Source organism: Mobula hypostoma, chromosome 6 (assembly GCF_963921235.1).
Source record: "Mobula hypostoma chromosome 6, sMobHyp1.1, whole genome shotgun sequence".
In the NCBI taxonomy this organism is placed as follows: domain Eukaryota; kingdom Metazoa; phylum Chordata; class Chondrichthyes; order Myliobatiformes; family Myliobatidae; genus Mobula; species Mobula hypostoma.
This window is the reverse complement of record NC_086102.1, coordinates 43,003,200-43,026,045: the sequence shown is the minus strand read 5'-3', so window position 1 is coordinate 43,026,045 and position 22,846 is coordinate 43,003,200. Positions and strand designations below refer to the sequence as shown.

Below are 22,846 nucleotides of genomic sequence, written 5' to 3'. Positions count from 1 at the left end.
GCAGATTCATATTCCCCAGTTAATGCCTGTGATCTCCAGCAGAGTGAGGGTTTCCTCTTTCACCCCTTGTGGACCCATTGGTGGGACAGCTCGGTGGGTTTAAGGCACCAACATCTATCACTCTGCTTGCTCCTTTTGGATGTGGAATGAGGGTGAAACGTGTGGAAAGTTACCAGAAGTTAGAGAAATCCATATTATTTTTTTAAAGTGGTACATTAATTCTTTAAAATAATTAGGCAGTAAACTAAAGCAAACATAATTAGTTAAAAATGACTTGATACCTTTAAGGGCAATAATCTAGTGCAATCTCATTAACAGAACTGAAAATAGGCTCAATTGCATAAAATATGTATATTAAATCACTGTGCCAATTTGGAACCTGGGAGTAATCACCTAAAATCACTTTAAAATGCAACATTGAACATTTGCTGGCTATATTATAGACAACAAAAACTTTTTGGAATGTGCCTCTTTGTGTTCTTGTTTCAAAAAATTATCCAATTAAAATGTTCAAGCCTCTACAAATGCCCACAATCAAGGCCAATATAAAAGCTCCCATGATGATTAATTCACTTTCAGGCTGTGCCCTGTTTTATGGGCTGGCCTTGGTTCTAGCACTATGTTTTAAAACCTGTATAAAACATAATAAAAAACAATTTATACCATACATTCTTAATATTCTACAAAACTTGACAGCATCTATGGTTATACACGTTTAGCTGAGAGTACACTTGAGTAATCCAAACAATCTGACTAATGTTGAACCAAAAAGAAAGCCTTTCTTAACATCAGGATGAACATAGAAAATGATAAAGAATGAGAGGTGATCTTACTGAATCAAGTCAGATCCTTCAGAGGTGTGATCCGGTGGATGCTAAGTTATTTCTGTTTGTGGGAGTGGATGCACTTAAGAGATTGGGGGCAACCACTTAAAACCATGGTACATAGAGATTCCTCCTTGCAGTGTGTGGTGATTGTCTGGAATTCTCTTCTTTGGAGAGTTGTGGAGGTGAAATCATTGCAGGTATTTAAAGAGAAAGTACATTTTTTTTAAAGATCAGAGAAATGACGGTAATGGGGAACTGACACAGAATGGACATAGGGTCAGTGTGAGTAGCCATAATTATTTGGAAGGTTGAGACAAGCTTGAAGGGCTTCCCATCTTTTGTTGTTCTAACACTAATTTTGTAGTCAACTCTGATTATAAGATATTGTGTGAAAGTGTTTTTTTTTTAATTTATGGAATGGTGGCATTGCCAACTAGGTAATATTTAATTGCCCTTAATAGGTAACCTGCTTTCCTGAACTTTGTGCTTGCAGGTACTCCACAGAGCAGTTGAACTTCTTTGTTGCAGGAATTTAGCCCAAAACGGATAAAGTTATGCTGATTTATTTCCAAGTCATGTTGATGTCTTGACTCGGAAGGGAACTTACAGGTGGTGGTGACCCATGAATCTGCTGCACTTGTGGTAAGAGATCATGACTTTGTGAAGTGTTGTCTAAAAAGTGACTTTGCATTTCATAGGTTTGATGCATTGCAGCTTTGATACAGAAAATTCAGGGTAGAGACAAGTCCCATTGCATTTACAAAAAATTGTAAAGTGGTAGTGTTTGTTACCTTTGGTAATTTCTGTGATTTATGGGATAGGGTTTCTTCAAGTGCACAAGGTGTCACTGACATATATACTGAAAACAGTAAACAAATAATAGATACCTAGAAGATGTGAGAACAAAGGTATACCTGGTATGTTGAAAATAACCTGATGTCATTATGACTGTTCTTTTAACAAGAACAGTAATAATGGTTTGCTTCTCCCCACAGCATGGAGTGATGTCTAAGGTGAACATAGCACTCTTTTGGAGAAGTAAGCTACGACTAATCTAATACAGTGAAAAGCATATTTAATTTTGTGTACTGCTTATTTCTGACTTGTTAAGGTTTGTAGTCCCCAATGGAATTTGTATTACTAATCTGTTCTAAGGTCCAAGCCATTGTTAGCAGCACTGGGTGAGCAACAGATGATTGGAAATAGATTGAAATTTACCTAATTCTCCAGCTGCATTCCGGCCACCCACTGCATACAGATTTCCTTTAAGGGCACTTAAATGGAAGAAGGTTCTCTTTTCATTTAGTGAGGCCATCTGTTTCCAGTTGTTGTAACGGGGGTCGTATCTGTACGTCGAATCAACAGCAGTTTTTCCTTTTGTGTCGTAGTTGCTCTGCCCACCGACGACAAAGAGGAAGTTTCCAATCACGGCTACGCCATGTTGGTAACGCGGCACATCCATCGCAGCCAAGGGCCTCCATTTCTGTGCATCCTCGTCAAACAAACGCAGCTCTTTGCTGACTAGGAGCTGCTGGCGGAGCACGCCACCCAGCGTTACCAGGTGGGTTGAATTGGAACGAATCCTCGTCCTTTCTGACTGCATGATTGGCTGCATGTGTGGCAACATCTGGTAGTTACTAGCTTCTAGTAGAAGGTTAACACAGCTTGTGTCAGTTCGCATGAACTCCACGATCTGTACATGTTCCAGGAGCTCCTGCGGCGTCATCAGCGGGAAGCGAATGTTCTTCATGAGTTTTGCAGCAAACTGCATTCGGCACTCCTCGTGATTCAGCCACCGGCAGGTGGCCTTAAACAGCTGAAGCTCAGAGCAGCGCTTTAGGCTGTCACTGCTGAGCACGGAGAGAAACTGGTCAAGGGAAAGCTTCAGAAATTCCCCATTGCTTAGCACTGTCGAGAAGTTCTTTACAATAAAGTCTTTGATAAAGTTGTGCAATTTGGTCAAGTGGAATGTGTTGGCAATACGTCCAAATTCTACACAGTTTTCAACCGAGACCTGGTAAATATAGAAGAATTTTAAAGAAACGTTACGTAAAATGGACAAATTATCATTAGTGCCATGAACATCTTATTTCGATGACACATTCTACTGTGTCAAAGATCTTTGCAGTACAGTATTTATAAAAAAGCTGTCGATTCCACGCTTCTGCTCGCTTGTTGATACGCTGGTTGCGTTGGTGTAGAACTTACTCTATTCTGTTGGTTCATAAAGATAACGACTAATGTATGTTATCAACACAAGAGATTCGGCAGATGCTGGAAATCCTCAGCAACACACACAAACTGCTGGAGGAAGTCAGCAAGACAGGGGGCATATAACTGGCGTAGAAAGGTGGCACGGTAGTGTAATCACTTTATAGTGCCAGCAATTGCTGATCGGGGTTCGATTCCCGCTGCTGTCTGTGAAGAGTTTGTATGTTCTCCCCGAGACTGCGAGAGTTTCCTCCTAGTGCTCAGGTTTCCTCCTACATCCCTAAGATGTACAGGTTAGGGTTAATAAGTTGTAAGCGTGGTTGTGTTGGCATTGGAAAGTTAGCGACACTTGCAGTCTGCCCCAGTGCAATCCACGGACTGTGCTGGTCAAGTTCAAAGTAAATTTGTTATCAAAGTGCATACATGTCCTCATATACAATGCGGAGAATCACTTGCTTGCAGGCGTACCCAGTACATACACAATAGAATCAATGAAAGACCACACCTCCTTGATGCAAACAATGGATTTCACTGTATGTTTCAATGTACATGTGACAAATATAATTAATCTTAATCTTTAATATTTAAATAGTCAATGTTTCAGGCTGAGAAGTGGCAAATGAAGAGTCCAGATGAAGGGTCTCAGACTGAAATGTTGACTGTTTATTCCTCTTCATAAATGCTGTGCAGACTACTGAGTCCTCCATTATTTTGTATGTCTATGTTACTCAAGATTTCCAGCACCTGCAGTATCTCTGTGCTGCTTGAGTGATTGAGTCCAGTATCTGCTATTTTATTTGTTTTCCATCCAGCGATTGTCTCCCACCTAGAGTCGTAGGTGCTTTGTATTTCAAAATTTCATATTAGATTACTTTTTTGATTTTAGAATCAGAAATAATTCAGCAATAGATTTTGTTTTAGAGGGCTGCAGTTTATAAACCCAGCCTCTGAAACATCACTGACATGATCAAACTGCATTTGAACCAGATTATCAAAGGGGGGAGGGAATGGCGTGCAAGAAATGGGAAATTTCACTAAAAATCTATACTGAAATTCTTGTTAATTCAAGCAGCGTCGGGGGGAGAGAGAAATATAGTAAACATCTCAGGTCTAGGACGCTTCATCAGATCTGGAAAAGTGTGGCTTACATAGCAGGAATATCTGTGATGAAGTTGCCAAAGTAAAATATTACTTTAAATATTGTTGGAGGCAGAAAAGATTCCAATTGAAACAGGAAGGTGAAGCCATATCCATTAAGAGAGAGGAAAAGAAAGCAGGGGCAACTGAAAAATTTAAATGCAATACTAAGACCTGTGGGCTGTAAAATATATAGATGGGAACCTCTTTCTCAAACCTCCTTTGAAAAATATGCCAGTAACAATGGAACAAACCTGAGAAATTAGAAGCTCCTTACAAAACTCAAGGATGGGCAATATCTGAAGGAAACTGGCTGCTTCTAGTATATCCTGGAGATTGTCCACATTGAGAGCCAACTTTGATGTGTAGATGAATTCTACAATATTTTTCAGTCCTATCTTGCTTATTCCATGTAGCTTGATAGAATTCAGCTCCTGTTCCTTCATGCCACCTGACATCAAAAGATTTCAATACAGTAGCATTAAATTGCAGGTCATGCTTATGGTGTGTACGCACATTTCCCTCAGATTCTGTCTGTTAGAACAGATAGCGAACAATTTTCAAAAGCTATTAACTTAAGTTACTCCAATAGTTCAAAAGGTAGGAAAGAGACTTGAAAGAGACTTCCAGAAATAGTAAGGGACAGAGGGTCCAGTGAGATGGAGGAACTGAGCGAAATACATGTTAGTAGGGAAGTGGTGTTAGGTAAATTGAAGGGATTGAAGGCAGATAAATCCCCAGGGCCAGATGGTCTGCATCCCAGAGTGCTTAAGGAAGTGGCCCAAGAAATAGTGGATGCATTAGTGATAATTTTTCAAAACTCGTTAGATTCTGGATTCCTGAGGATTGGAGGGTGGCTAATGTAACCCCACTTTTTAAAAAAGGAGGGAGAGAGAAACCGGGGAATTATAGGCCGGTTAGCCTAACGTCGGTGGTGGGGAAACTGCTGGAGTCAGTTATCAAGGATGTGATAACAGCACATTTGGAAAGCGGTGAAATGATCGGACAAAGTCAGCATGGATTTGTGAAAGGAAAATCATGTCTGACGAATCTCATAGAATTTTTTGAGGATGTAACTAGTAGAGTGGATAGGGGAGAACCAGTGGATGTGGTATATTTGGATTTTCAAAAGGCTTTTGACAAGGTCCCACATAGGAGATTAGTGTGCAAACTTAAAGCACACGGTATTGGGGGTAAGGTATTGGTGTGGGTGGAGAATTGGTTAGCAGACAGGAAGCAAAGAGTGGGAATAAACGGGACCTTTTCAGAATGGCAGGCGGTGACTAGTGGGGTACCGCAAGGCTCAGTGCTGGGACCCCAGTTGTTTACAATATATATTAATGACTTGGATGAGGGAATTAAATGCAGCATCTCCAAGTTTGCGGATGACACGAAGCTGGGTGGCAGTGTTAGCAGTGAGGAGGATGCTAAGAGGATGCAGGGTGACTTGGATAGGTTGGGTGAGTGGGCAAACTCATGGCAGATGCAATTTAATGTGGATAAATGTGAAGTTATCCACTTTGGTGGCAAAAATAGGAAAACAGATTATTATCTGAATGGTGGCCGATTAGGAAAAGGGGAGGTGCAACGAGACCTGGGTGTCATTATACACCAGTCATTGAAAGTGGGCATGCAGGTACAGCAGGCGGTGAAAAAGGCGAATGGTATGCTGGCATTTATAGCGAGAGGATTCGAGTACAGGAGCAGGGAGGTACTACTGCAGTTGTACAAGGCCTTGGTGAGACCACACCTGGAGTATTGTGTGCAGTTTTGGTCCCCTAATCTGAGGAAAGACATCTTTGCCATAGAGGGAGTACAAAGAAGGTTCACCAGATTGATTCCTGGGATGGCAGGTCTTTCATATGAAGAAAGACTGGATGAACTGGGCTTGTACTCGTTGGAATTTAGAAGATTGAGGGGGGATCTGATTGAAACGTATAAGATCCTAAAGGGATTGGACAGGCTAGATGCGGGAAGATTGTTCCCGATGTTGGGGAGGTCTAGAACGAGGGGTCACAGTTTGAGGATAGAGGGGAAGCCTTTTAGGACCGAGGTTAGGAAAAACTTCTTCACACAGAGAGTGGTGAATCTGTGGAATTCTCTGCCACAGCAAACTGTTGAGGCCAGTTCATTAGCTATGTTTAAAAGGAAGTTAGATATGGCCCTTGTGGCTACAGGGGTCAGGGGGTATGGAGGGAAGGCTGGGTTCTGAGTTGGATGATCAGCCATGATCATAATAAATGGCGGTGCAGGCTCGAAGGGCCGAATGGCCTACTCCTGCACCTATTTTCTATGTTTCTATGTTTCTAAGAGCTGAAATGAAACTGAAAAATAAAGACCCTTCCTAAGCAATAGAAAGAAGAAAAACAATGAAAGTATAGAGGAAAAGAGAAAGCAAAGTAGTACAGTAAGTACCTGAGAAGGGAAATTAAATGCCTAACATAGGGTAGAGAGAAATTGCTTTTGTCAAAGGCCAATTGCGATAATATTCTAAAGGCATTGTTTTGTAGTGGAACAGGCCTCAGCATGTAACACATTCAATGGCTTTCCTCTGTTCCCTTTGTTATTTCAGAAAAATGGGGTATTGAAGGTGTGGGCCTTAGAGCCATAGAGAGAGGGAATTGACTGAGTGTTGGACAGAGAGTGTCAGGGATTCAACAGGGTGAAAATCTACAGAAATATAACCTTATAACAGTGCACAGATTTTCACAATGCTCCTGCTGCTCTACTGAAATAACCTTGGTGGATAACCAGTAAGAACTTTGTATGAATAACCTAAACAGCAGGCAGGACAAGAGGGTCTCTATGGACAATGTCACGTGGATCATGCCGTCAATTCATGATTCTTAAACACAAAATAATCTGCAGATGCTGGGGTCAAAGCAACACTCACAACACACTGGAGGAACTCAGCAGGTCGGCAGCATCCTTGGAAAAGATCGGTCGACATTTCGGGCCGGAACCCTCGCTGAAGGGTTCTGGCCCGAAACGTCGACCGATCTTTTCCACGGATGCTGCCCAACCTGCTGAGTTCCTCCAGCGTGTTGTGAGTGTTGCAATTCATGTTTCTGTTCTTGCTGAGTTAGTCTTACACTTAAATAGTGAAAGGCAGAGTTAGTAGAAACGCTAATTACCCGTGAACATAGCCTTAAAATAGTCGCTTGCTGATGCCATCATAGCTCTGTGCACAGGAAACTTTTCATCACTGTCTCCTGGCACCAAAGTGACATCACAAAGTAAACCTTCGTTCCTCAGGTTGTTAAATCCCTGAAAGAAAAAGAAAATTAGAACACAAAGTTCAGAATTTATAGCCAGAAACTCCAACAGACTTTAAAAAAGGGAGATCTAAAATGGTTTTCTAATAATTAATAAATTAATGAGGTAACAACTTCAACACTTATCATTTGTCACCATAATAAGACCTTAAGATGTAGGAGCAGAATTAGGCCATTTGGCCCATTGAGCCTGCTCCACCATTTCATCATGGTTGATCCAATTTTCCTCTCAGCCCCAGTCTCTTGCCTTCTCCCCGTATCCCTTCATGCAATGACCAATCAAAAATCTATCAGCCTCTGTCTTAAATATACATGAAGTCTTGGCCCCCACAGTTACTTGTGGCAAAGAATTCCACAGATTAACCACTCTCTGGCTAAAGAAATTCCTTCTCATCTCCATTCTAAAAGGTCACCCCTCTATTCTGACACTGGTCTTAGACTTTTCCACCATAGGAAACATCCTCTCCATATCCACTCTCTCAAGGCCTTTCACCATTTGATAGGCTTCAATGAAGTTCACCCCTCATTCTTCTGAGTTCTAATGAATACAGGCCCAGAGCCATCAAACGCTGTTCATATGACAAGCCATTCAATCCTGTAATCATTTTCGTGAATCTCCTTTGAAACTTCTTCAGTTTCACCACATCCTTTCTAGGATAAGGGGCCCAAAACTGCTCACAATATTCCAAGTGAGGCCTCACCAGTCTCAACATTACAATTCTTACATTATTCTAGTCCTCTTGAGATGCATGCTAACATTTCAACACTTATCCCACCCTCACCAACTGCCCAGCGTTGTCTTTTGTAGAGCCATAGAGAAGGTGCTTTGGCCAGCAACTCTCTCATGCCTCTGTAATTCCCTTTACTCCACTGTAATACTGATACATCTGAATTTAGCTTTGCCTTCTCAAACTGCAGACTGTCATATTATGATCGCCGCTTCATGAGGGTCCCTTTCCTTTAATCAAATCGGTTCCTTGCACAACACCTAATCCAGAATAGCTGATCCCCTAGTGGGCTCAACCACAAGTTACTTGGATCCAGAACTAACACAATTTTCCCAAACTATCTACATATTGAAATCTCCCAGGATTATCGTAACATTGCCCTTTTGACATGCCTTTTCTATCTCCTGTTGAAATTGGTAGCCCATATCCTGACTACTGTTTGGAAGCTCCTATCGGCCTCTTTTTACCCTTGCAGTTCCTTAACTCTACACACAAGGATTCTACATCTTCTGATCCTATTCACCTCTTTCTAAGGATTTGATAACACTTTTTACTGAGAGCCATGCCAGCCCCTCTGCTGTCCTTTTGATGCAACGTGTATCCTTGGATGTTAAGCTACCAACTATAATCTTCTTTCAGTCATAACTCAGCAATTCCTGCAACATCATCTGCCAATCTCTAACAGGCTTCCAGTCAGAAAAGCACCCTTCTACCACTATATTCTCCCTCTTATCACCAAGCTGAGTTTTGATCCAATTAATCAGCTCACCTTTGTCCTTCTGGAGTAGTCTATCATGTGGGCCCTGACAAATATCTTACAAAAGTTCACATAGACGTGTCTGCCATTCTTGCTTCATCAATCTAACACAGGTCAGTAATGAAAAGAGATCTTTGTAGTTACCTGCAGCACAGCTGAGCTGTGAGTCTCACTATCGAACATCTGAGGAGCCCCGAGAGAAATTGAAGACTGGCAGTTTTTTGAATCTTCCATCCTGCCAGAGGACAAAGGCACTTTCAGTGGAAATGTGCCCTCTTCTACGAGTGAGCTGAATAGAATAACACAGACAATTAGATAACAGGAGATTGACATTATTCTGTGACACACACTTAGCCTGTCAGCATTTTCTATGAGGGATTATTATGTTTTTCCCCTGTATAACCATGTTGTTACATCTGATGTCAAGAGGACTGTCATTATTCATGAGAGAATCTGCACATATGGTACCAATATTTATTCACATTCCATCGCTCAATTTGACCCTTCCCCATCTAAACTCCAAAAGCTTTTTTGCACAGAATATAATAAGTGGGTGTAAACTCGGACTGAATTCCCCACTGACAGCCACCCAGGACAATTACACCACCTAATCTGCACATCCAACAATCTGACCCGAATCCTTTCCGATCACTGTGACTCCGTTCCCAAAACTCTCTGAGCTATAGAGTTTCTCAAACAAATAGTCCAAAGAAGTTGGGCCTGAATCTCAAGAAAAGCAGGGGAATAAATACCTAGTTAAGGAAAAAGGATTGTTATTTTATATAATTAACATTCTGAGCTGAGATGCAATATTTAATGCTTGTGATTGAAAAGTATGTTATGAAGAAAATGTTATTCTTGTTCAAAATGCCACCTTGGGGCTCTTCTACGTAGGATAGAAATGTAAGAGTAAGCTGGCATGGCTGTGTAATTATGCTATTTACTTGGGGAGACATTCTACTACAAAAAAAAACTTAGATAAAATTCTTACCATAATGGAAAAGTGGCAGTGATTCAGCAAAGTTTGCATTCTACCAGAAGTATTAATCTGCCATTATCCTCTTTCAAGTGTTGCTGTATTTAAACAATTAATTAACAGAGAAGATGCTAGGATACAGCACCTTTAAGCTTAGCAGGAACCTTACAAAGATCATTCCTGCACTGTTTGTTCACCCGGCAGCCTGGAAAGATAGATTGTGTGCTGTAGTTCTGTTGGCACAACAACAATGGACAGATGTTGAAATGCTGGGAGCACACAGCAGGTGCTGACCACTTCCAGCGATTTCTATTTAATTTCAGAGATGCAGTGTCTGCAGTATTTTGCTTTGGAGTGGTTTTTACCTTTAATTGCTGGTGGAAAACTGGCAGGAGCACTTCAGAAGCGCGTTACAGAGCCTGCTGAGTTTTCAGTGGAAACAAAAACAGTTGTTGGGCATAAGGGTAGGACAATCCCCTGCCATCAGTTTTCAAGCTAGCAGCAAAACTTCAAACTCAGCTCTGCAGAAGTAGAATGGTAGAGATGCAGAAAAAAGCTTCACTCTTGAGGTCAGTTCCAAGTCTACAGGTAAGTAATCCATGTGGGTTTGCCCTTCTTATGTTTTCTCAGTGGTCTAAGTTATTGTCTTTCAGCTACTAATAACGAACTATGTATAAAAAAAATCTTAGCTTGTTTTGTAGTTGAATACCTATACTGAAAAGTGCAATAACTTGGAGATAGGATAGCACGTGGCACTCACCTATTACCTCCCAAGCAAAATCAATTTACTCCACAAACAGAAAGGAGTGAATAGAAATTGCAGCAACTACTCCCCATAAGGACAGATAGTTTCTCCAATAAGATGCAGTAAGTGGCTGAGTGATACTTAAAAATCATGCAATTAAAATCAACCTCAGCCATTCATAGTACTGTTGTCACCAAGTTCAACTGACGGAAAGGTTACCCAATCACACCACTTTGCCTGGTTCTAGTGTCACTATATTCAGCCATGAATTCCTTCGCACGGTGTTCAGAGTGAGTTGCTTCTCGCCACTCCTTAACTTCTCCACTCATGATGTAACCATCAAAGGGAGCAGGGTTATTTGCGTCTTAGTTATCTTAATCTATGATATCTTATTGCAAGCATTTTCATTCATTTGTAAATGACATGCACCAAGATACAGTGCGAAACTTTGTTTTGCATGCCATTCGTAAAGATAATTTCAAAACACAAGTATATCAGGGTATTACAAGGAACCACAATTGCAGAATGCAAAATGTAGTATTATTGTTACAATTGCAGAGAAAGTACAGAAACGGGCCATGTCCAGGCAGATTGTGAAATCAAATGTTCATCTTTATTATACAAAGGATCCATTCAATAGACTTATAATAGCAGGATTGAAACTGTCCTTGAGCCTGGTGGCGTATTTATTCAAAGTGACAAATTGGAATCTTGTTAGGTAGGGTATAGATGTTTATAGATGCAAAACCATTGTATACATATTATTAAATAAATGTAATTTTGTCAGCATATTGTGAAGTCACAGTATGAAAATTATTAGAGAGAATTTCCTTGACTGTCAACCTATTCCTTCAACACCCTTTAGGTGTAGTGTGTCTGAGTTAGAAACAATGGTACCAAATGGAAGACAAAGACTTGCACTTATTTAGAACTTTCACTTTTAAGATATGTCAAAACACCTTACAACCAATAAAGTGTTTTTAAAGTTAGTCGTTCTTATAAGGTAGGAAACACATAGGCTGCCTTGTGCCCAGCAAGCTCCTACTGACAGGAATATGTCGACGATGAGATAATCTGTTTTAAAATAGTTGTTTGCTCTTGGGATAACTATTGGTCAGACCAGCGGAAATAGATCCCAAAGCTTTTTCACAATGAGGCTATGGAATATCTTATACCCATCTGAGAAAGCAGAAGATGACACCTCCGCAATGAAATTCTTCTCCACTATTGCTGTAGAGTTTAGTATTCAAGTCTACAGCGTGGCCTGCCACCTTCTGACTTGGGAGGAAGTTAGACAACTGTCAAAACACTGAGGCATTTTGGATTATACATTTTCAGTGTTTATAGTTCTGGAAGGATGCGTTTGCATGGGAGGCAGAGCAGAGATGATTCCTGGGACGGTGTGTAAAGGCTGGACCTGAACATATTAGAGTATAGAAAAATAAGACATGATCTGATTAAAACATACATCATTATGAAGGGGATTGACAGGATGGAGGCTGAGAGGATTTTTCCACTTGTAGAGATACCTAGAACCATGGGATGTCACTGCAGAATAAGGTGTCATCTATTTCAGAGAAAGATAAGGAGGTCTTCTCGGAAAATCATGAATCTTTGGAAATGACTATTCAAGAGAGCTGCAGCAATGGATTCACTGACTACCATGCTGGTGGAGGCTGACAGGCGATTGAACTATAGGTGTAATGGGGAAGAGCAGAAGTGTTTACATCAGCTAAGACTTTTCTGAATGGTGGAGCAGACTCAAGTGCCAGACCAGCAGAATTCTTCTGTCCTTCCCTTTATGGTCCTCTGATACGCCCGGAGCAGGCTCAATGTGCCAGCAGAGCCTAGTGCAAGAGATTCAAGTAGGAATATATTGCACAGTTGCAAGCTCAAGGCATGTGCATTTGGCATTTGGATTGCTGGCCTTTGAGTTTCTGGTTCCTTCTAGCCCAACCACCAGCCTCATGAAATGTTGCTTCAGCACCCTGGAATACAATGAATATCCAAAAGTATGTAATGAACCCAAGCTAGTCCATGCCCATGTTTTTCTGATTCATGGACAATGGGGGAACTGACATTCCCAGGGGAAAAGGTGAAAACAAGCTCAGCCAAATAAAACATAATCTTTGTATTCAATTGCAACTTTTAAGATAAGTTTGGATAAGTACGTGGACGGGAGGAATATGGAGGGCTATTATCTAGGTGCAGGTCGATGGAACTGGATAGGCCGAAAGGCCCTTTTCTGTGTTGTAGTGCTCTATGACTCTAAATCAGAAGTTTACACAAAATAGTTGAATTAGAGAGAAAATCTTTAATTGTTGAGTCAAAAGGCACTGGATCCAAACCCCAATACAAAGATTTGAGAATATGTTGCAGGTTGTAACATCACTGCTGCACTATCAAAGGCAGAATAAGGCCCCACCAGCCTTGACAGGTAGAGGTAAAAACTCTCACATAAAGCCAACACACCTGTCTAGGCTGGTGCGGCCTTTGTCTAGTATCTCTTCCAAATGACTGTGCCTTTGATAATGCAGCAGATTTACCTCATATGCTGTCCTTCACCTAAATCACCGAATCTGGTCTGCTGACTATTCATCACATTGCTCAGGAAGTTCACTGTGTGCAGTCTGCCTGCTGAGCTTCTCTGTAATCAGGTAAGCAGTACTCATGGGCGGTGAAGCTGTGAACCTCAGCAGCACTGCTACAGGGAAGTGACAGCCAAGATGGATTTTGACAGGACAGTCAAAATATGAATGCATGGGAATGTCATTTGCATTGGTCTCCCCACAGGTAGATTAAGGGGAGGAAGAAAAATGCAAAAGTAATCCAATACAATGTGGACATGTTTAACAATACAATGTGATAGATGTTTTTATTATCAATATCTAAATATTAATCCCTCTTTAGGGATATTGTACTTTGCATATGTTAATTTAATGTTTTGGCAGCAATTTGTTTGATCCATGAGGACAGGACATCTCATCTTTAAATCATAAAGTTCATGCCACTGAATCAAAATATTTGGCTTATTGATTTGGCTAAAAAAAGAAAAAGTGAATGTTTCTTAAGAAGTTAACAAGATGTAACAAACTAAGTACATCTATATGAAACAGCATCCAAATGCAGCTGAAGGGATGGTTTGTCTGTGGAACTGTACGGCAGCTCAGACCACAGTCTTACCAGTCAATTTCCAATGTACAGGTCACATAGTTCCTGCTAAGGGAACAGATGCATTGACACAGTGGCACTGTAGATAGTACAGCTGTCTCACAACTCCAGCAAACCCGGATCAATACTGATCCTGGGTGCTGTCTGTGTGAAGAGTGCATGTTCATTTTGTGTCCATGTGGATTTTCGATTTCCTCCCGCATATCAAATGTGTGCTGGCCAATGGCCACTGTAAGTTACCCTAATGTGAGTAGCTCGTGGGAGTATTCGGGATTACTTATGTGTATGTAGCTGAATATAGGTTACAGGGAAATAGTGGAGGATGTGTGAGGATTTCTGGATTTCTCTGAGAGCTCCATGGTCCTCGGCAATGTTGTGAGGAAATACAGTTGTGATAAGTGACTGCCTTCAGCAACAGAATCTGTCAGATAAATATAAAATAGTATTTGATAAGTGTTTTTCTTTGTGCATTCAGTATAACAAACTGAAATCCAACTTTCATCGATCATTTACAATTCTGCAGCTTTCAGAGGAAACACTTTCCCTTGATCAGTGAAAAACCCACCTTTAGAATATTCCGCTTTATGAAGAGGGTGAGTGGCAGTGTTTGTTTCCTTGGAGCTCAGCATATTAGATGCCCTCCTGCCCAAGAGGAAAGGTCAAATAATAAGCTTCTGCCAAAATGGACCTCATGCAAGATAATTGTTCTTCCAATTTTTCTCTGCCTCTTCTTTGAAAAGCATCTGGTCTCAACCTGACACAGCTGAGGCTGCTGATTCAGCCCAGCAATATACACCTTGCAGCCCCAAGCAGCCTGAGCTGAGACTCCGATCTACACTGCCCCTTTCAACCTATTGCCATCTGCGATTTCAGAAAACCTGATCAGCAGTTCTTAAATTTAAATAGGGTTGTGAAAGATTAATGACATACTGATAAGTTCTTATTATGTTTTTAGATTAACCCATTTTAAGCATTGAAGTAAATATGTGAACATTGTCATTAACATAGTAGATTAATGAGCACTGTTCAATACACTGTACGGGATGTAATATGCAAAACAAGCTCAACTTTATCCAAAGTGCCAGTAAAAATTCCCTCACAACTATATTTAAAGTTTAGAAGTGCATTCTAAAGTGTAGTAGAGGGTTAATGTTTCAAACCTGTGGTACTTTGCAGAAAATTGAAATAGAAAAAGCATGTAAACTATTACAGAGAAAATGTATGTTACATGAAAAAAGTGTGTGTGGCTAGCAGACATAATAACCAGGTAATCTGAGCAAAAACACATTTACTTAAATTGGGCTGCACTTATTGAAAACGGAAAATGATCCTTTTCCAGTTATTATATTGTCACTTACATGGAATAAAATTACAGGTATTTGTATTCCACTGTATTCATTAGGATCACTGTTCCAGTGAATGGATGTAACTGCTATTCAACTCAGGAAGAGACTTGACAGATTCTTTGTATAGGGGGATTTCCATTGCAACTCATTTGAATATACAGTATCAAATTTCAGACAGTGCTTTGTGCAGATGCTGCTGTATTAGATGTTTAATGCTACTAGTCCAAAAATGGTTATTTAACCTGTCTATCAAGGGGTCACCACCTTGAACCTTAATATCTTCCCAGGTGCTGACACAGTAGGTGATCATTTCCAACTTTTAATATCTTCATTTCACAAATATCATTATGGTACATATTAAATAACTGCTAAAATCTTTATTCACTTAGAGTGTCAAATTCATTAATATTAATCATTTGTATTCAGACTGATTGATTCTAGAAGTTCCTTAAATATCAATACTGTCTGCAGAGAGCAAATAGTTGCTGAATTCATTGAGAAGCAGCCTCCACACATTCCTGTTTAATGAATTGAACTAAAAGCTTGGTGACAATGAGTCATAGTGTCATGCAGAACAGAAACAGGCCCTTCAGCCCAACTCGTCCATGCTGACTGTTTTTCCCCATCTGCAGTAATTTCATTTATCCACACTTGCCTATTGAAATGTCTGTTTAAATGCTTCTTAAACATAGTGGTTGTATCTAACTCCACACCTCCTCTGGCAAATGAGGAGGTGATGGATTCAGGAAATGTAGAGGAGACTTGACCTAGGAATAGAGCAGTGGAAACGATTTAGCAGCAAATGGTATTTTACTAACCAATTGAAAAATAACATGCCAAGCGGGACCACAAAACAAAGGAGAGCAGATAATTTACACAACAAGGCAAAAAGGTAACTGAGGGCTCACAGCAACTGGTTGAGGCTGGCTGGTTCAATGGGTCAACAAGGACTGTGGATGAGAGCTGGGTTTAAATAGGCTGCAGGTGACGAGTTGGAAATGAGTGGCAGGTGACTCCTCTTAGCTGGGTGGAGACTGGGAGGTGTCTGCCTGTGTAGGCCTGATGGGACCTCTCCTCCTACTGCCTGTCCCCGAAGGCCCAGGATAACCTGGATGGGTCTGGTGGAACTCCTCAGTGAGTGATGGATCTTAGATTAAACTGGACAGCACCTTGACTTCTCCTCCAGGCCATACCCCATCCAGTACTGCACAACCCGCCCATGATGATGCAAATTCATCAACGGGTGAACCATGCACACCGGACCACCTTCCAGCATCCTTGGTTCCGGAGGTGCTGGCTCAGATGGGTTGAGAGGTCCATAGACAATGGGCTTGAGGAAGGACATGTGGAAGGTAGGCGTGATCCTGAGGGATGATGGCAGCTGGAGACAGTAAGTGACTGGGCTGATGAGATGGGTAATCTTAAAGGGACCAATGAACCGGGCTGAGAGCTTGCAGGAATCCACGTGCAGGGACAGATCTGTGGTGGACAGCCAGCTACTGTCCCCAGGCTTCAGTAGTCAGTGGTAGTTAACCTGGCAGCAGTAGGTATGATCTGCAGCAAAGATGGACCTCTTCGAAGCATTCTTACACCAGCGAACCAGGACCCTGGAAGACAGATCTCCATTGTTGGGTCCTCTGTGGGGAGCAACAGAGGTTGGTAGCCATGAAGCACTTCAAAGGGCGGCATATCTGTGCCAGAGGAGGTGTGTAGATTATGGGATAGTTCAGCACTGTGCAGATACCTCTTCCCACATGTGGATGGGTTAGAGGTGGCGAAGCATCACAGAAACATCTTCACTTGTTGATTGGCTCTTTCGGATTGGCCGCTGGTTTGCAGATGATATCCAAAGGACACACTCACTGAGTCGCAGGGATGGAAGCAGAAGGCTTGCTAGAAGCAGGACATGATTTGTGGGCTCCTGTCTGACACAATGTCCTGAGGGAAAATTGTGGAGGCAAATGTCATGTTGGAGATCCATGTCCTCCATCTCAGAGATCAGGTGAAGTTTGGGAAGGGCAGTGAAGTGGGCCACCTTGGAGAACCGGTCCACCACTATCATCGCTGTGGCCCCATTGGAAAGTAACAACCTGTAATGAAATCCATGGAGATAGGGAACTACAGGAGTTGGGAGCCCAGAGGGACAATGGTTGGAGGAAATGGACTAGGCACGTTGAGGGTAGTCAGTGATGAACTGATATACATCTGTGTTCATGGTGGGCTAGCAGAACTGGCATCGCAGAAAATCCAAAAGTCAGCCATGTGCCTGTATGGATGGAGCTGGGAGAGGAATGAGTCCACTAGCGTGCCTTAGAGCACATGGCTGCCAGCACATACATGTGGTTGTCAGGTGTGCTGGCTGGAGGAGACTCGCGCTGTAGGGCCGGCTGGATCTGGTTCTCGGGATTGGGGTGAGGACCTGTGAGGATTGAATGATGGGCTGAGGGTTGATCTCTGTTTCAGCTGGGTTGAACTGCCATGACAGGGCATCTGCCTTAGGGCCAGATGGTGAGCGATGGTGAAGCTGAACTGCTGGAAGAAGTGGGCCCTGAGACACTGATGTGGGTTGAGTTGGCAGGTCACTGGTATGGATACGAGGTTCTGGTGGTCAGGCAAGATCAGGAAGGGCTTGGTGTTTCCTATCAGCCAAAGTCTCTACTCCTCTAAGTCTCACGTAATGGCGAGTAGCTCCATCTCCTACTCTATAACAATGCTGTGAGCTTGTGTGAGAAAGTGGCACAGGAGTGTGCCTCCCCATCCAGTCTTCACTGAGAGACGATGGCCCCAGCACCCACATCAGATGCGTCCACCTCTACCTCAAAAGGTCAGGAGGGGTTCGGATGGTGAGAATAGGAGAGATGGTGAAGCGTCTGTTGCGCTCCACCAAACTGTGCTCCACAGTAGCAGACCAGGTTATCCGTGAGGTAGGTGATATGGTGAGGGAGGTGACAGGAACGATGATTTTGGCTGTAGTTCCTGATGAAATGGCAGTAGAAGTTGGAGGAGTCCAAGAAGCGCTGTAGTTGTTTGAGGGAGCATGGTCAAGGCCATTCAACGATGGTGCACACTTTCTCTGGGTCCATGGTTATGCCTTGTGGTGAAATAACATATCCCAGGAGGGAAATAATGATGGTCTGAACCTGGCATTTTCCAACTTGATTTTTGAGAAGATGCTGAGGGACTAATCAAATGTGACAGTATGGCCTTGAGGGTTCTTGGAGAAGACAAAGACGTCATCGAGGTAGATGAACCCAAACCTGTGTATCATGTCTTGGAGGATCTTGTTGATGAAGATTTGGAAAATGGCTAGACTGTTGGAAAGCCCAAAAGGGATCACCAAGAATTCTTGCAGCCACAGGGTGCCATCTTCCACTCATCTCTCTGGCAGGTCCAGATCAGGTTGTATGCGCTCTGTAGGTTCAGTTTGGTGAAGATGTGGACCCTGCAGAGTGTTTCGAATATGCTATCCATCAAGCAGAGAGGGTAACGGTTCTTAAATGTGATTTTGTTGAGTTCCTCGTAGTTGATACAGGTATGGAGACCCCCACCTTTCTTTTTAACAAAGAAGAATCGTGAACTGGCTGGGGACTAGGTTGGTCGAATGAAGCCATGCTGTAGTGCTTTGTTAATGTAGTCATGGCTTGGATCTCAGGAGAGGAGAGGGAGAACAGACGTCCTTGGGGAGGGGTGGTGCCCAGGAAGAGGTCAATCATGCAGTTGTGTCTGCGAGGCGGTTTAAGGGAGATCTTCCTACCTGCACGGGCTCTGGAGGTGTTGTTGATGAGGGTACTGCAGCCTGAAATGGTTCTGGGAACAGAAATGGGGATCTGGGTATCGATCTGGAGGGTCATTCCATAAGACATTCATCAATTTGGAGGGCCAGAGTGATGAGGCTTTGAAGGTCAGTGGGCATCTCTCGGGTAGACAGGTTATCTTTCAAGGGCTCTGAGGCTGTGGTGGTAACGGGCCAGCAGGGCTTCTGATTCCAGCCGCGAGGGTCCTGAGTTCCACTGTGTAATCCAGCACGGAACAAGAGCATTAACACAGACAAAGTATCCAATCCACTGTCCCAATTCCACTTCCCGGATGGTCAAAAACTTGGCGCAAGTCGGTGGTGAATTCCTCGTATTTATTGAAATGGTGGTTTTATTGTCCCAGTGAGCAATGGCCCAGCTCAGAGCTCACTCAGTCAGGAGAGAGATGACGAAGGCTCACTCCATAAAATACAGAGGTGGCTGGAGCTTAAAGTGTTAAGGTGCACTGCGATGGGAAGTTGCGACATTGGGTTGGGGATCCGTTGAGGCGTCTGCGCACTGGAACCTGGGGCTCTGAGGGAGGAGGTTGACTAGCATGGGGTTGCTGTTTTGAGATGAAGAGTTGGTTGAGAGTGACCAGCAGATGGTCAATGTTTTTTCCTGCTGCTTTGAGATTGTGTGCTCTTGCCAAAAAGAGAATTTCCTTCAGGCAAGCATACTCTACTGGGTCAGTTGTGGGTTCACCCATCCTGTCAGGAAATGTAGAGGCGGCTTGACCCAAAAGCAGAACAGCAGCAACGAATTAGCAGCAAATGAAATTTTACTAATCAGCTACAAAATAACAAGCCATGAGGGGTCACAAACAAGAGAGAACAGATACTGACCACAACAAAGCAACAAGGAACTGAATGCTAGGAGCAAATGGCTGAGGCTGGCTGGTTCGATGGGTGAACAAAGGGCTGTGGACGAGAGCTGGGTTTAAATAGGCTGCAGGTGATGAGTGGAAAATGAGTGACAGGTAACTCCTGTTAGCTGGGTGGAGACCAGGAGCTGCCTGCCTGAACAGGCCAGGCAGCAACAAGTTCCGGATATCAAGCAAACTGCAGCTAAATGTTTGTGGTAACAATAAGTTCAGGCTAAACTTCTGCCCTGTCTATGCTGATCCCATACTGCTCATCTAAAGTGGCTCAGTTAGATCTGAGCTTGTTACACATCTGGGACATAGTCAGACTTGATCTACTATTAGTACAAGGGTTTCTGCAATTGCCGGAAATCCAGAGTAACACATATAAAATGCTGGAGGAACTCAGCACGTCAGGCAGCATCTATGGAAAAGAACAAAGATTCGACGTTTAGGGCCTAGACCCGATGAAGGTCCTGATGAATGATCTCAGTCCGAAACATCAACTCTTTGTTCCTTTCAATAGCTGCTGCCTGACCTGCTTTGTTCCTCCAGCATTTGGTATGTGTAATTATTAGTTTTAAAATGGTAACTTGCTATAGCACAAAATAATAAGTTTTTTTGTGAATGGACATCACTGGCTAATTGAGAATAATTAAGTCAGTAATAAATTCATTTATTACTATGGGTAACCCTAGGTAATTTCTCAGGTAAGGACATGTTCGGCACATCTTTGTGGGCCGAAGGGTCTGTATTGTGCTGTAGGTTTTCCATATTTCTGTGTTTCTTCAATATGTTCAGAAACATATTAGGACTTTGGAGGCAAAAGTGAAATATTATAGTGATGGATTTTTGAAGCAAGACAGAAAATACTAGAAATTCTCAGTACGTCAGGAGCATCTGCAGAGACAGAAGTTTATCGTTTCAGATCAGTGACCTGTCAGCAGTTCTAATGAAAGGTAATCGACTTGAAACTTTAACTGTCCACAGCTGCAAAAATATCTCGCCATTTTCCTCACTGAATGCAAGCCTTGCTGTGTTTCATTATTTGCCTGAAACCTACCCTCAATTTACAGCACTTTCTCGCACTCACATTAAAATAAATGAAATTGACTTGGAGTACACTTTCTGCTGCAGTCTTAACCAGGCTGGTTACTAATGTGATAAACTAACATAATTATTATTTTAAATTTTAATAATAATTGCACTGTAATGGGAGCATATTCAGTGCAAGCAATAGTTTAGAAGACCATACCGACTCTGTAGTTATAATTCAGATTAACATTATATTCTATTCCTTTGTTTAGGTATGATACACGGGAGCGCAGCACTACACAACACAACTTGCAGCATTGCTTCACAAAGAGCAATCAGCTGATCTTTTAGGCAATTATGGTCTACAAATTTGTGTGGCTGACATTTGCAGCTCCCGATGGATGAGAAGTCAATGGAAAGGTAAATGGACACCAGGGAGACCTCTCTCCTGCTGCTGCTTATTCACTTGGCAAGCACAATTTAAAGGAAGACCACAAATAATAGATGAGTGTAGGAGGATGCTGGCTGAACAAATCAGGGGTAGAGTTACACTGCAGGATGGAAAGAGGCATATGTACAGCACTTAGGTCAGATTAACTCTACACTAACTAATCAAATATCTAATTTCCGACATTGAAACCAGCTGCAAAAATACTATAACACTGAGCTATGGGGTATTTTCTCCTCTCTGCTCCTTGGCTACTGGATATTATTTCATGGATGCTGTGATATTTTTGGTCAAGTAATTTAGACTGTGATTGTTTACAACCTGTGTTACTATGAGGGAATCGGAGTTAACCCAACCGTTCTCTTCACCTCACACCTATTTATTCACAAATATAAAAGGACACTCACTGGGAGCTGAAACTGGCTGACTTGTGCCCTTGAACCCTAGGGATTAGCTAATCAGTGAATCTCCCAGCCAAGCTGACAGAGGCCAAAAACTGTACTTATTCTGTGTAATTGATCTGCTGTGTCATTGTCTGATATCAAGTATTTGCACCATCACATGGTGGGCGTCAGAAAGAAATATAAAGCTCTTATACATTCAGGCATGTTCACTAAATTCTTTGTGTTCAGTAACATAGAATCACTTCTGATTTATGTGACCTAGACCATAGAACAGCACAGAAACAGGCCCTTCAGCCCACAATGTCTATGCCGACAGTGATGCCAACTTAAACGTTATTGATTGGAGAAGCAAGATGACAGGGATGCAATTTAGAGACATAGAAAACCTACAGCACAATACAGGTCCTTCAGCCCACAATGCTGTGCCGAACATGTACTTACTTTAGAAATTACCTAGGGTTACCCACAGTCCTCTATTTTTCTAAGCTCCATGTACCTATCCAGGAGTCCCTTAAAAGACCCTATCGTATCCGCCTCCACCACCGTCACCAGCAGCCCATTCCACACACTCACCATGCTCTGTGTAAAAGAACTTACCCCTGACTTCTCTGTACCTACTTCCAAGCACTTTAAAACTGTGCCCTCTCATGTTAGCCATTTCAGCCCTGGGAAAAAGCCTTTGACTACCCACATGATCAATGCCTCTCATCATCTTATACACCTTTATCAAGTCACCTCTCATCCTCTGCCGTTCCAAGGAGAAAAGGCCGAGTAAACTCAGCCTTTTCTCATAAGTCATGCTCCCCAATCCAGGCAACATCATTATAAATCTCCTCTGCACCCTTTCTATAGTTTCCACATCCTTCCTTTTGTGACGTGACCAGAACTGAGCACAGTACTCCAAGTGGGGTCTGACCAGGGTCCTATGTAGCTGTAACATTACCTCTTGGCTCTTTAACTCAATCTCATGGTTGATGAAGGCCAATTTGATACTCTTTCTCAATGTAAACCCTCCTCATCTGTAAATATGTAACTGATAAATGGGTATGTTGGTTTGAGTAAATGATTCCTCCTACATTCAGAAGAAGTATCATCGATCTGAAAGTTTAAGTGCTTCTCTTCTCATGGAT

General features: G+C 42.3%; 1 protein-coding gene across 4 annotated transcripts in view; it reads right to left on the bottom strand.

Annotated features, from left to right (window-relative positions):
* si:rp71-68n21.9 (kelch-like protein 9) overlaps positions 1 to 22,846 on the bottom strand; it is an 81,930-nt gene that overhangs the window by 23,903 nt on the left and 35,181 nt on the right. For all 4 annotated transcript variants that reach the window (XM_063050704.1, XM_063050701.1, XM_063050703.1 and 1 more), the window contains exons 2-5: positions 9,080 to 9,224; positions 7,310 to 7,442; positions 4,430 to 4,626; positions 2,046 to 2,841 (exon numbers count right to left, since the gene is read on the bottom strand). In XM_063050704.1, coding sequence (XP_062906774.1) covers positions 2,046 to 2,841; positions 4,430 to 4,626; positions 7,310 to 7,442; positions 9,080 to 9,169 — 1,216 coding nt within the window. In that variant the 5' untranslated portion in view covers positions 9,170 to 9,224. The remainder of the gene's footprint in view (positions 1 to 2,045; positions 2,842 to 4,429; positions 4,627 to 7,309; positions 7,443 to 9,079; positions 9,225 to 22,846) is intronic.